Here is a 14,403-nt window from a genome sequence, read left to right on the forward strand (position 1 = left end):
GCGTGTCTCGGTAGAAGAATTTCCAATATTGAGAATCTGCCAAAACCACAAATTAATTTTAGAGAACAATTAAAAAAATATATGGAGAAGGAAACGAGCCTTTGTTTCTACAGTGGACTTAACAATCAATGGAGCATATACAATAGATCTTGCATTATGAAATACAAAATTAGAGCAATAATGTGTTATGTGCTGTGACATTACACTGTGCTAAATAACCGGTGTTTTCTGGTAATTACCCCCTTTTCACATCCCCCACATCTATTAAAATGCTGCTAGTTCACTGTCCTAGTGACCTGTGTTTCAAAATTTCAGACAGTCTAATGGCTTTTCATAAATCATAACTAGACCAGTGAGTGACCTAGACAATTTTATGAAGATAACTGTTGTTTCAAAACAATTTAATTCAGGAATACAAAATAAAAAATAATAGAAAAATCCAATGTGCTTTATCTTCTAAAGCTACGGTTATGGTGACTTTTAGGGGAATGCAAGTTGAAAAATGTTTTATGTCAGCAGTTTAGCCATAAGGACTGAATTGGATCATGAGTTGATTCATAATTAGAATAAGAAGAAACAGGTTTTTTAAGAAGAAGGTACTGCACAGTTCTGAGGTCTTATCTCTTGGCTACTTTTAGTGAAAACATGAAATAGCATCCCCAAGAAATCTAAGGCAACTTTGTTAGTCCTCTCCTTCAGCTGGTGCTACTGTTGACGTGGTTTGGATCTGCTGCTGTTTTACACTATTGCAGGGAGTTGCCATGTGCCTGGTTCTCCACACTTCTCTCCTGCAGGCATTTATTTCATCCTTTTGGCACATACAGAGCTTTGCAGTGAAATACCCAAGATGCAAGTGGCCATTACTACAGATGAATGTTAGTTTTACATGTCAAAACCAGCATTTCTGATCTAGAGATACGTTGTTACTGAATCTCAGAAACTTCCCATGATTGCCAGGGTCATGGTTCTGTCCAAAAGAACCAGGCCCTTCATTTGTAATAAACAGGTGTTAAGAAGCCTAGAAATACAGATTAATCTTGCTCCCTGCTGTAGTAATACACAGAGGGACAGTGTTGTATGATTGGGAGGAGGGTCTGGGACTACCAAATGGGGGAAAAAGATTAATGGCTTTGATATTTGACAAAAATAAATCTTACTTCTGGCTGCCAAGTACAGCATTCTGTATGCTCTAGCCCTAAAGCTTTAAACTGTTCAGTGTACAGATGATCCAGTTGAACAAACTTAATGGACAAATGGATAGCTCATCTTTTCATCTCTCTGGCTTGATTTTTCTCCCAGATGCTGTCAGACCATTTGTCTCTTGTTGGATTTTTTGCTCAAGGTCTGTCGTCTGTTATAATGTTTGGCATAATACAGATGTGGAAATGTGGAGGGGAGTGCTCTAAGAAGGGAAGGGAAGCACAGCAGCTGTATACAAAAACTGGGCAGCATGCCTTTCAGGTGTCTCTGAAGTGGGTGAGAAGTTGAAACTGAGATTTTGTGTGCGGTACTGGAAGAGCACATATTTCAGTTATAGATTTTTTTCTTCAAAATTAAGGAACAGTTCAATGAGAAAACTCTTTGGTTGAGTAGCCATCAAGTTTGGTTAGTCAGGAGTTTTGCAGCATCAACCTTGCAGTGGATGGCCAAACTAAGGAATTAGTTGCCTTTTTCATGACTTGTCCCTTTCCTAAACAAGGCAGTGTACAGTCATAAAATACATGATTTGTCTGGAGGTAGAGAGGGCTGTGCAAAACACTTGCTGCAGACATTGTAATTTCAAGTATGGGGACAAACTGTGGTTTACAGGACTTCTCATAATTTCACATTGACAATTCTTCAGTTCGTGCTTTTGCTGAAGCTTCATACACACATTTGCTTGCACCACCATGATACTGGGAGCTCACTCCCAGTTCGTGGTTCTGCTCCTTGCCTGGATGGCAGGGATTCATATCAGGCTTGCAGTCTGCAAGGAAGCATTGCAGTCTCTAGCGTTGTGGAGGCCAGACATTACCTTCAAGGTAACACGGAATCCAACTGCCAATGCAAGTTTTAAAAGATTTTGTTTGCCTTCGTAACATTAGTCTTCTCATAAATCTGAATTGCAAACTGGCCGAACGAGAACCGATGTGTTTATCTTCTTTGACAAAGGTGTGGTTTGCTCTTTGCTTTTTTTTTTTTTTTGAAGTGTTTTGCATCATCTTAAGTTGTGCGTGCTGACATTTAAAGATAAGGCAATGATAGGCAGCATATTCTTTTCCCTAAATGGAGGCAAATGAATGGCTCTGGCCTTACAAAGAAAGAATTGGATGCTTGCTTCTTCCTCTGTTGGTTTTAAGGGAAGTGGATAATTTGAAGCATTTTGCTAGTTATTGCAAATGAGGCATGTGAGTTGCCTGCCTCGGCTATACCCCTCACACTGTGCTGTAGATGGTCAGATCCGTTCTGCATGTGGTTGGCTGTGTAATTGCTCTGTTTGGCTCGCTGCCCGACCCTTTGCATTACAAAAAAAGTGTCTTCTACCTGTGGTATTTCCTCTTTCCCTAAAACGCGACAGTGCAGAGCATATATATTCAATGACTTTATGCCAATGCGATGTGATAGAAGCATGAATGCCGATTTTTCCCATTTATTTTTTTTTTTCCCCCAAAGGCAGCAGTTATAATAGAAGTTTGTGGAAGGAGCAGAGAAATAATAACCTTTCTTGGTGGTGGTATAGGAAGTTTAGAAAACTGAAATCTGCTTGGGTGGCAGAGAATGTTGTGGTACGTTTCAGTTGATCCTTTAGTTGCATTGTTGCTAGTCATGGGATGAACAGCTTGGCTTAAATCTGTCCTCATCAGCAGGTCGTTCACACAGACCTAGCGCAGAGCTAAGCCTGCTGTTTAATTCAGGTAGGCCGACATGCCAGTGATTCACATGCAGTGCAGCTCACTCTCTCTTAAACTTTCTGGTTCAGCTACAGGTTCCAAGCGATGGCAGCAGGGCCAGGACTTCTTTAGTTTCCTTAAAAGAGAGTGGCAGTATCATTCATCAAGTTACTCACTTGCTCTTCATGAGCTGTAGTAAAGAGGGGATCCAACATGCACCTGACCTGAGGCACCGTGCTGGGGCAGGCAACTTCCCCTAGAGCCAAACCCAGTACTGCTTTGGGAATCAGTCCTTGAAGATACTGTAATTTATATATCTTAAGGCTCTAACGTACAGCTGTGACGAGAATTTCCTATACTGCCTGTACAAAAGTCCTTGAATCTCCCCAGGCTTTTACATAGAGTTTATACCATTTGGGCAGCGTGCCAAGCTGCTATGAAGTGTATGTATGCATGACTTCTCCTGTATTTGACTGAAGATCAAATTAAGGTTTTAGTTGATTTTTCTCTTAAGTAGACACTCATCTGACTGATTTATTTTAAACCAAAGCACTAGAGTCTGTATAGAAGCCATTTTGCTTAAGGTCAGCGACCACAGGTTTATGTTGAAGTCCTGTTTCAGCTTGCTGCCAGGCCTTTGATGAAGCTGGAACCGCGTACGGTGCTTGCTCCAGTCCTACTAACAGTAGGAAAGTGACTCTCCCTATTCAGGCCTGTCTGCCTGGAGTTGGGAATGCTAATTTCAAACTCAAAAGTACAAGTTACTAACTTCTGTTTTGCCTTTTAATCAGCTGTAAGTACGGGGAGACAAACCTAGGCAGTCTTCTTAGCTGATCTGTGTTAATACACAGAAAATTACACAGCATTTCTCTGTTTTGTTAATACTCTGCACTTTCTGCCTGAAACTATTCTGTATCTTGCATATTTAAATATCTTGGGCATATGCATATTAGCAGTATGTTTCAGATTGGCATTCTCTATCACGCGGTCCGTGTCAGGCTAGAATTACTTCTCTGCTGCATATGTCAGTGTAACACGTTGAATGGTTTTCAGGATATTAAGACTTTCAAATTTAGCTAAGTGGTTTATATATCAAAAAGTGAATGACTGACAAGTATGCTACGAAATGGGATCAAATTAGGTGAAGTAGCAAATCTTATTTATTTGTTTATTTATTTATATCGGAGCACTTCATTGTCTCTCGCGACATTCATTCTTCTGTGTCATGACAAACTGTCACACTTGTGCTTTCAATATAGGTTCCTGCCTTAACTAGATTCAATTAATTCTCAGCATAAGAAACATTGAATTCAGTGTTTTTTGCAAAGATCTTTTCATGTGTCCTTGGAAGCGATGCTCACTTCATGGATAAATTATATTTGTCTTTGTATAATTCTGTTGCTGTGCAGAGTATTTGCTATCTTTAGTAACTGTAAAAAAGAAGAAGGTGAAATTAGTGTTGAACTTGACCCAATTACTTTTTTCTTTTGACATCTTCAGTAACCACTTCTGCAGCTTGTGAGAAATTGGAGAGAGACAGGAATGAACTGCAAGTTGCTTATGAAGGGTTTTTGCAGAAGTTAAACCAGCAACATCACAATGATTTAGCTGAGCTGGAGGAGAGGCTTAAACAGTTTTACACTGCAGAATGTGAGAAACTCCAAAGTATTTGCATTGAAGAAGCTGAAAAATACAAAGTGCAACTCCAGGAGCAGGTTTGTAACATTCACAGTAGAAATGCTCTCTAGCGGTTGTTTTCTGCTACAAATAAGCCTTCAGAGGATCCTGGCTTTTGCTAATAACGGAGTTATTTTATCTAATGTGAAACTCCAATTCGTTGCAACTATAAAAATACTACTACAGTAAGCTGTCCAGAACGTAAGGATATGTTTAAATGTGGTGAAAATACCTTGTGTTCTGCAAATTTCAATAACTTCTAGAGTTCCACTGGATATTTGTGGCAGCTTGAGTGTTAAGATTTACAGAAACATACCTGGCTTGTGATCTTGCTTTGCAACAACTCCATGTGTGTGACATGCGTATATCATCCTGTTGGTAGTGCCAAACTGTAAGGCATAGTTCTCATCTCTTAAGTGTTGTATGTGGCTCAGCTTCTCCTGTGCCATCTGTTAAGTGCTACCCAGACCATTTAAAATGTACTCAACATACTGTGCAAAGCCATTGGAACAATGCTTTAAACAAGGGTTAAGTTGACGCACGTAAAGGGGGGGAAGACCCACCATGTTGTCATGTTGCAGGTGGACAACTTAAATATCACACATGAAAACTTCAAGCTGGAACTCGAAAACAGCCACTCTGAAAAAGTAGAGGAGCTGAAAAAGGAGTTTGAATCCTCATTTTCAGGCAAGTATTTCTGTATTCAAGTACATAGGCAATAGCACTGGTAGTCACAAACATAGTCAAGCTTTTTCATCAGTATGTCCACTTCATTGTTCTTGGCAGTCGGCTGTCTTGAAAAATGTTGGCTGAACTCCTTCTTTTAGAACTGAACAAGTCTCGTTTTACATACAGAAGTAACCGTGATCCCATTGTAGTTGAATGAAAATTTAAGAGCGGAGATGACTCTTCCTTTTGGTATAAGATGTCTGAATTGCAGTCTGCCCTCAAAATCTCATTCATGAGTAATTGCTCCCACCCCTCTAGTTCTATAAGGAGCATTTCAAAATTGAAATTGAGGATAAACAGCGTTGTGTCCTTTCCAGACTGACGTGGGAATGTTGAGAAATAGTCTGTGCTGCTTACAGGATACTGGGGAAAAGATGTTTTTTTTAGGAAAGGGGTGGTGAGTGTGCTCAGTTTAAAATCAATTGGATGCAATGCCATTTCATTGATGATGATTTCTATCCTCCCTCCAACTCCACTTGATAGCCAAGTTTCCAGTGATACTTTTGTGTCATCAAAACTGGTGATGCTTCCACTGCAATCAATGAGCAAACTCCTCTGCATGACATCTCCAAAGTAGGAAAGAAAATGTTTTTCTAGAAGCTTGTGGAAGACAAAGTTTCAGTTTTTTGCTGTGTTTCCCTTCATAAACTCAGCTTTTATCAGACGTGGTTCATGCTCAGTTCATCCATTTGTTGCATGTAGGTGAACGCTTTCAAAATTGACAGTCAACTAATGAAACAGATTTGTGAAGCGACAGTCAACAAATCTGAAGCAGCAATAAATCTGATACTTTGCACATGCTTTGGATCAGTTGATGATAAATGTTCTTTCGGTGTTGTCACTGACTCTGCATATGTCTACTGGCTGGCTTTTCTTGCTGATGCTTTTCAAAAGGAATTCATGTCTTACACAGTATTAAAAATCTGCAAAAATAACTTGTTTCAGAGCTCAAGAGTGCCCATGAATCTGAAAGGAAGTTGCTTGAAGATTCCTTCAAAGAGAAGCAGGAACTGCTAGAGGTCTGTTAAGGGTTGGGGTCATTGCAAAAGTCTAAAACTTAAAACTCAGTCTGGAGATACGTACGGAATTCTGGGCCTAACTATACCCTATCTTTTCATTTCAGAAAAAAATCAATGAATTAAAATGTGAAAACGACACTCTGAGTGAAAAGTTGAAATTAGAAGAGCAAAAGCAAATAGCCAAAGAAAAAGCCAATCTTGTAAGTCTTGATCTTCAAAATTAATGCACATGAGCAGATCTTGTAAGCCTGGGTTTTTTTTATTGCATAATGTGAAAGGTTTGCAGTCAAGCCTGGTAGGGCTTCCATACTTCATATTTTATGTAAATGGCTTGCCTGCCAGAACTTTTTCTCAGGAACTACAATGTTGCGTATTAACGTTACCATTACAAATCTGTACAGCTTGTTGAGTATGTAAGTCAGTGGTGTAAGTAATAGCCTAAGTTAAATTGAAGACCTATGTGTATGCAAAAGTTGGACCATAGCTTTCTTCTGGACAGCTGATAAATGTTCAAACAGTGCTATGACAGTAGGGGCTTACATCACTACTGCAAAACTCACTTCTTGTACTTGAGTCTTTAATGCATTTGTTCAAGACACTGATTCATATTTATTGCTGATTTATCCTTCAGATCCAGCTTTTACTTGTCCTGCCTTTCCTCCCAAGGCTGCTGTTACCTGTGATGCTCCTGGGTTAGAAATGTGCTGAGAGAGGTTTCTCATACACTGGGGGGGAGAAGGTAGAAACAAATACGCTCGTCTTTCTGGTAACCTGGAAATAACTGGAATACCAGCAGCATTGCTTATCCCACAAAGAGAAAGCCCATGCTTAAAAACTCACTTAGGATGCTTCTAGAAGAAGTTGTCCTAGTTTTCACTGGATTTTATATATCTATTTTTTTTTTTAATCCCTCTCTTACTGCTTATTCTAGTGGCAGGACAGAGCTGCTGCAAGAATCTGCAGCCACAATATGTTGCTGTGGTTGGGAGAGACGATACCAAAGGGAACATGTACAGTGCACCTGTGAGTCTGAACTGCGTTCCACAGGCCTGCTCAGATGTCGCTTAAACAAGATGCAATAGTCAGGTGCCTTTAGCTTAAGACAGATCATATGCTTGAGGTGTCTCTATGCAAAAATACAGATTGGACCCAGAGTACTTCTGTACTGAACACACATTCTGCACTGTCAGAGTTCCCATTAGCCCTTTGAAAACACAGGTGTATTTCCAACTCTCCGGTATTATTTTAGTGTCACTTTACATTCCCAGCTTTTTTGCTAAAATTGTCACGTAGACCTTTCAGTCTTTTTATCTGGCTCTGTGTTCTACTAGGAGTAGCTAATGTGGTGGCTCAGATTTAACTTTAAAAAGACGTTTTAAGACCATTGGGGAAGAGGAGGGAAAGAAAAAAACCCAAACTTTTGAACATACTGTGAACTGCATTTTACAGCTTCTCCGGATCGCTTTTCTTGCTAGCTCCTTGATTCCTTCTAAAGCCACAAAAGGGAGGAACCAAGTTCAAATTGTCTCCCTCCTCTTCTGAGGTAGCCCAGCACAGCCCAACCTCACATGGACTTTTGTTCAAAAGTAGCAATTAAACGAATCGCCAATACCACGGTCCTTAAGAACAGGCAGGAGAATGAACTGTGTAGGTGATGAGGCCCTTGTTACCTGCGGAACGTGTCGGCTCTGTCCTTGTGGGCCTGCACCCCACGCAACCGCAGGCGTTGCCCCAGACCTGAGCCCGAGGTTTCTGATGCAGCAGCGAAGCTGTTACTCAGCATGGCACACCAGTATTCTTACCCAAATATGCTACAAGTTTTGTTTTTAAAGATAAAATTAGTTGCACAACACAATCATTGTTTTCTGTTTATGTTCCACTTGGACTGTGTGGAAATGGACTGAGACTTGCTTTGTTTCTCCTTATTTTTGCCTTTGAAATGTAGAGGATGTTTTACTCTGCAGTCTTTGAATGGTTCTTTACTCTGGAAAGGTGGTCCTTGAGCAAAACAGATTGGACCCTGTCCCGTCTCCTTCCTGCTCTGCTCTCCCCTCCACCTCCTGGAAAACAACCAAAAAAAGGAAAAATAAAAAAGAAAGTCCTACCTTGCTGTATTGTAGATAAGTCACGGATGTACAGCGGTGCAGGATTTTTATATGCAAGTGCATTGCTAGGCTTTAAGAAGAATGCAAACCTGACAATTTTCAGTGTCTGCATTTGAAGCAGTTACCTTCAAACTCAAAACAGAGAAAATCTGCTACAGTGAAGTGCATAGCTTTAACTTCATGGTCCTTTTTGAACTATTCCAGCACCTGAAAACTCTTCAAATGTTGACTCCAGTTACTTCTTGGGATGGGTTATGAGTAATACAAAATAAATTTTGGAACTCCTAGCCTTAAAGGGAGCCTCTGGGCACTCCCACAAAACAAGTTTTGCTGTGACAGCTTGAGTGTTTTCCTTTGACTCACAAGGGTTTTTCACGATCGTGCATAAAGTGTTTGCTGAAGATCTTCTAAGGCAAACTGCAACTGTCCACCTACACTGAAGGACAAACACATCACAGGAGACAGTGGTACCAAATCCATTTTTTATTTATTTTATTCTAAACTGTTCAGCTTGATTTCACTTAAGAGTAAGTACCTGTTGTTACCACGTTTGTTTTCTTGCTCTTTCTAAACAGCAGAGACACACTTACATTGTTCTGAAATTCAGGGTACTAACCAAACTGTATGGAAATCTTTCAGAAAAACCCCCAGATTATGTATCTGGAACAGGAGCTGGAAAGTTTGAAAGCAGTGCTGGAGATCAAGAATGAGAAACTTCATCAGCAGGACATAAAGCTAATGAAGATGGAAAAACTGGTGAGTTTTCCTTTTGGGTCTGGCAGGTTCAGACCGTGTCTCTGAGTTATGTTCCGATAATGAACTTGGGCTGGTCACTTACCTGTGGGGATTGATTTTTTTTGTTTAAAAGGAAACATGAAGTGATGATGGGATATGATCACGCTGCAGGTCCAGTTGTATCTGTGTTGGGCTGTAATGTATAGAAGGGGAAGGAATCGCCAGATGCTGTAAACGACCTTTTAGCCTCTTAAGACAACTACTGGTTTGCATAAACTGTTGCTAAATTACTACAGGATTATCTGGGAGCCTCTGCCACATTTCCTTTCCTCTTCCTTCTCTTCTTCCCCATCCCCCAATGAAACAAATCCTTACCTGCTACATTTTGCTTGAGTGTTACGAAGATAGACTGCAGTCAGCAAAACATTAATGTGGAAATTATGCTAATTAAGAAGGGATCAAATATGAACTGGAATAAATGTTTTTGTCTACAGTTGATTAGCTAAAGTCAGTAATTTTAGCCTTTATGTTTAAACTACTTGTCTAGCTGTGTGGATTTGTTACTGATCTCTGCATAATTCCACACAAAAAGGCAATTTGGGGGGCAGAACTCGTAATTACATAGCATGCTCCCATTTGTGGCAGGCCAGGGTCTTTATCCTGGGTGGGGACTTTGAACACTGTTGTAATACTTGCTTAAGCAAGATTTTAACGAGGAAGTATAGAAAGAGGTTTCGATACATCCATGCCAGTTGTTCAGTAATTTACAGTATCATGTTGCCCTGGTCTACAATTACTAGTCAATAACTGGTAAAAAAAACTGTCATCTTTTCTGATGGACATTGGCCACAGTGTAGAAGCCCTTGGACCATCCAACCGTTTCATCACTGATTTTTCTTAACTTTTGATAACATCCTGCAGCAATGAAGCGGAGGAGAGCAACAGGGAGAGCTGCTTACACAGGGGAGCTTTTGAGTTTGTTACATTGGCATGTTATTTCTAGACAGTCTTCTGTTTGCAACAGCTGCTAAAACTGCTGCCCGTCACTGGCAGAAGTTAGTGTAACGTGCTGGTTAATTAGTAGATCCCTTATCCAGCTCTTCTTTGTTGGCATCTAATCCGCACAAGTGGCAAAATGCCAGTGTTACACAAAGATAAGGTAAAGAAGCAGGATCTGTTTGACTACTAACCTACGGTAGCAGGTCAGTCTGGCGTGACTCTAGGTTTGCACTTTGTCTAACAAGGTCTGTAAACTCCAGATTATGAATGTCTCTGATAGCCCAGTCAGTATCTTGATGAGGGCATGGTATGGGATTTATTTTAAACTGTGACCTTTTTTCTAAGCTGGAGAACAACACAATCTTAATGGATAAATTAAAGAAGGTTCAGCAAGAAAACGAAGAACTAAAAGCTCGGATGGACAAACACATGGAGCTTTCAAGGTGAAAAATATCTGTGAACTTCTAGATGTTGGGAACCAGGGGGAGGTGTCCCTGTGACAAGAAAGAAAATTCTGTGTAAATGTTAGTGACTGGAATGCTGTAGTACTCTGTAAAAGAACACATCTTTTTCTGTTCTGCCCTACTTGCGGCTCTACAAGTGTGCATTCCCATGCAGAAGAACAAGCAGGAACAGACTGTAAGGGGGTAAAGGCTCCCTATGTTCTTCAGTGTTCCAACTTGGAAATGTCACCTGACAGTAGATGGGCTCTAGAGTATTACTGGCTTGTGAGCTAAACCTGGTTTTACTTTCAACCACTTCAGCTGAGTGATTTGTTGCCGATTTAGATAAGTGAAATGACCAGTGTGTTTTGTTTAGCAATAATAGTAGTATTTAAAATTAGTAAAATGGGTCTGAGGTTCTTCTAACTTCAACTGTTGCGTAAGTGGATGGGCAAACTCTTACAGTTTGAAGGAAAGTGCAGAAATACAGCTGCTGTGTAGAGCTGAGCCTGCAACAAGGCCCAGAGGCTCCAGCGGGGCCATTTAAAAGCGCCTGTGTTAAAAGCGAGACTTGTCCTACTTACCAGATGCTTTTTCTGGCCTTTAGGGGTGTTTCTTATTGGGACTTTCTCCTGCTTTCTGCAAGCTATGAGTTTAAATCCAGCAAGGATGAGAACATACCAAGTCTTCCTTTCGAGGAAGTAATTTAGTTGTAAGCCAAGCAGGGGTTTATGCAATTTCAAACCTTTCTTTAACAATTAAGTTCAATACTGTACCCTCAAACTTGGGTTACGTGTTCTGACGCAAATTTTACGTTTGCAGGCAACTTTCCACGGAGCAAGCTGTTTTACAGGAGTCACTAGAGAAAGAATCTAAAGTAAACAAACGCCTGTCAATGGAAAATGAAGAACTTCTGTGGAAGTTGCACAATGGTGACCTATGCAGCCCAAGAAAACTGTCTCCCAGTTCTCCATCTGTGCCTCCTCAGTCACCACGAAATTCTGGTAACTTCTCTAGTCCTACAGCATCACTGAGATGACATCTCTTGAGAGAAAGAGGGGATTGCATTTCGTTTGCGATCTGCAGAACTGATTTAAACTATAATCACAGGAGCAAGAGCTGTATTAGCAGAGTATGACAACTAAACATAACTGGAAACTATTTGGTGCAAAAGTGGAGATAGGAGACTGAGAATATGGGGGGGAAGGCATTCATGTTGCTCCTCCCCAAAAGACTTGTTTATGACCTCTATGGACATTGTTGCACAAAGCACTTACAGAGCAAGGAAAGACTTGTTCATTGCCTTTTCACCTAACTATAAGAAAAAGCTCAGGGGCTTAGAGATAAAGATCACAACCTTTAAAATACGTTCCTCATCACAGACACTTTTTTTAAGGCTGTGTGTATGCGTGTGTGCGTGTGCTGTGGATGGAATGGATGTAACACACTGTGCGTGTGCCTAATGCTGCCTTCTTTGCTGTGTACGTAATAAAGGATAAAAGCTGAAGACTATACATTGACATGTACTTCCTTAATAATGGTGTCAGTATGCATGCTTTTAGCAAAGAGTACCCTCACCCAGGAATGAAGAGAAACAGCCACCAGCACTGTAGGTGAGTTTCCTTCATCTTTCTGGCTTCAGTAACAAAACGGCATGGAAAGCTTTGTCAACTGACTTATTAGTGTCTTGGCCAACCTGAGTATGCAATTTTGAATTAATTTTAAAAACAAACTGAAATGCAGCCATATTTTGCATGGATTCTTGGTTTAATACCCAGGCACAACTGCCATTTAAGAGGAGACATTTTTTTGCAGGATACAGTGGATTTTGGCTTTCAAGTCAACAGGGTCATAGTCAGAACCACAGTAGCCCTCCAGGTCAGAAGTTATTAGCTGAGCTGCAGGTTTAGAAACCCAGACATATCATCTTACCTGCTGAAAAGGAATCGCTCACTTCCCCAAAACAGCATGTCCATTGCAGAGGCTGTCTGCTGAGGGTAAACTAGATGTAGATTTGAAAGCCAAAGAGAAAAATGCAATAATTGTCATTAGGTGCATTCTTAACTCTGTTCTCAAGAAGAATCGTAACTAACTTGTGAATTCCAATGTATCTGGTGACACACTGCCTTTTTGAACATTAGCATTTGTATTAACATTCTTCAAGGCTGGTTAAATTCACCCGAGGAAGAAGGGAAAGGTGGCAGCTGTGTATCTATCTTACTAGTTCTGCCACACCTTCCCTCTTAGACTGCAGGATATCAGTGTTTTGCCAGTTCACTTGGCTAAAGATCCTGTACAACAGAGTAGTATCCTGTAGAGTAGCGGGGGGGAGAACTGCCGTAGCTGATGGAACTGGAGGCTCAGGGTGTCAGTGTTTCTGGCAATGTCATATGCTGAGCTTCAGCTTCAACGAGGTAATTGCGTAGCCTTGCTACGCCCTTGGTCAGACCTGTTTAAGGTGTCTACTTGGTACCTTCAACTTCAAATTAGTATCACACAACACCATCTACGCTTACAAGACCGTTGTTACACTATGGTTTAGCTAATGCTGTTAGCTAGCTACAATGGTAACTGTTACTGCAAGTTGTACCTGCTGAGTTGCCTTGTGTTTTCCAGTAGCTTGGGGGCAGGAATCAGGGGGATGGGAAGTGTTTAGGGAATTCAACTGGAGAACCACTTCAAATCATTTTACCCAAGAATTGAAAAATCTTGGCTAGTAATGAGGAACACAGACATATAACCAAGACTGTTAACAGTGCTCATACAGTAAGTAAACTTGTAATGTACTTAAACTTGTGACTATTTCATCATTAAATTTACTTAATTTTCCATAATGTACAAGTTAAGGGTGTAATTTCTATGGAATATTATGCTCTCTTTTAATCCTCTTAAGGGCACTGTACATACCACTTGTTAGTGGTGTCAGTACTTAAAAATGTTTTCTAGGGGCTTCAAATTTAACTATGGAGATCCTCTGTGGGCTACAGCTTGGCTTAAAGTTTATCTTGGAACATTGTTTTCTATGGTCAAAGAGATTTGATCACATGTATTTGAGCTGAATGCTTAAAATAAATTTTTTGTACCGATTGAAGGGTTTTTCTCTTGCTTGTATTAGTCAAATGATATTTAATCTAAGGCAGAACATTCCTCCAAATACTAAAGAACTCTTAGTACCTGCTCAGCACAGCAGAAGAGCAATAGTGAAGCTTCACCGCACAGATGATTAATGTTCAGCTAACCCTTAGGAAATTTTAACTCTACCCTTGTTACTCTGATGTAGGTAGAAGTTACACAGAGCTTGCTTGTGATTATTAGCGATTTGATTTGAGTTGGCTGTTAAAAGAAAAGAGAATGTAGGTAACATTACAGAATTAACAATAATAAAATACTTAGGTACAGTTGGCTTAACCCGATGTGATTATGCCCAGTAAAGGCGTTCTGCAGGACTCATCTTATTAAAGCACTCACCTTATTTGGGAAATTTCATGTGTGAGAAAAGCCACATAGAGTTTAGCGATCTAACAAGTCACGTCATAAGAACAGTTGTCTAGCCCCTCCTGAGAACTTTATTGCAATGTTAGTGCCTCAAATAAAACATGTAAGAGTGCATAAAAGAGTCTGGAGATCAAATATAGCATACCCCTTTATACACTGAGAAGGGAAAAGCTTTTCCAGGCTACTAGAACAGAAAACTAAGTATGGTATAGTAAATAATACGGAGACTGTTAATTTGTCGATAGTTCCTCTCCACAATACAGGAGACTCCTCACCTCTCAACTTCTTGCAAGTAGAATCCTGAATGTTCTTAATGAAGAAATCAAGAATC

General features: G+C 40.3%; 1 protein-coding gene across 4 annotated transcripts in view; it reads left to right on the top strand.

Annotated features, from left to right (window-relative positions):
- MTUS1 (microtubule associated scaffold protein 1) overlaps positions 1–13,668 on the top strand; it is a 129,156-nt gene extending 115,488 nt beyond the window's left edge. For all 4 annotated transcript variants that reach the window (XM_056330766.1, XM_056330784.1, XM_056330775.1 and 1 more), the window contains 7 exons: positions 4,371–4,585; positions 5,129–5,234; positions 6,222–6,295; positions 6,400–6,495; positions 9,040–9,156; positions 10,480–10,577; positions 11,400–13,668. In XM_056330766.1, the coding sequence (XP_056186741.1) occupies positions 4,371–4,585; positions 5,129–5,234; positions 6,222–6,295; positions 6,400–6,495; positions 9,040–9,156; positions 10,480–10,577; positions 11,400–11,616 (923 nt within the window). In that variant the 3' untranslated portion in view covers positions 11,617–13,668. The remainder of the gene's footprint in view (positions 1–4,370; positions 4,586–5,128; positions 5,235–6,221; positions 6,296–6,399; positions 6,496–9,039; positions 9,157–10,479; positions 10,578–11,399) is intronic.
- The last annotated feature ends 735 nt before the right edge of the window (positions 13,669–14,403 follow it).

This window comes from Falco biarmicus, chromosome 1 (genome assembly GCF_023638135.1).
Source record: "Falco biarmicus isolate bFalBia1 chromosome 1, bFalBia1.pri, whole genome shotgun sequence".
NCBI lineage: Eukaryota > Metazoa > Chordata > Aves > Falconiformes > Falconidae > Falco > Falco biarmicus.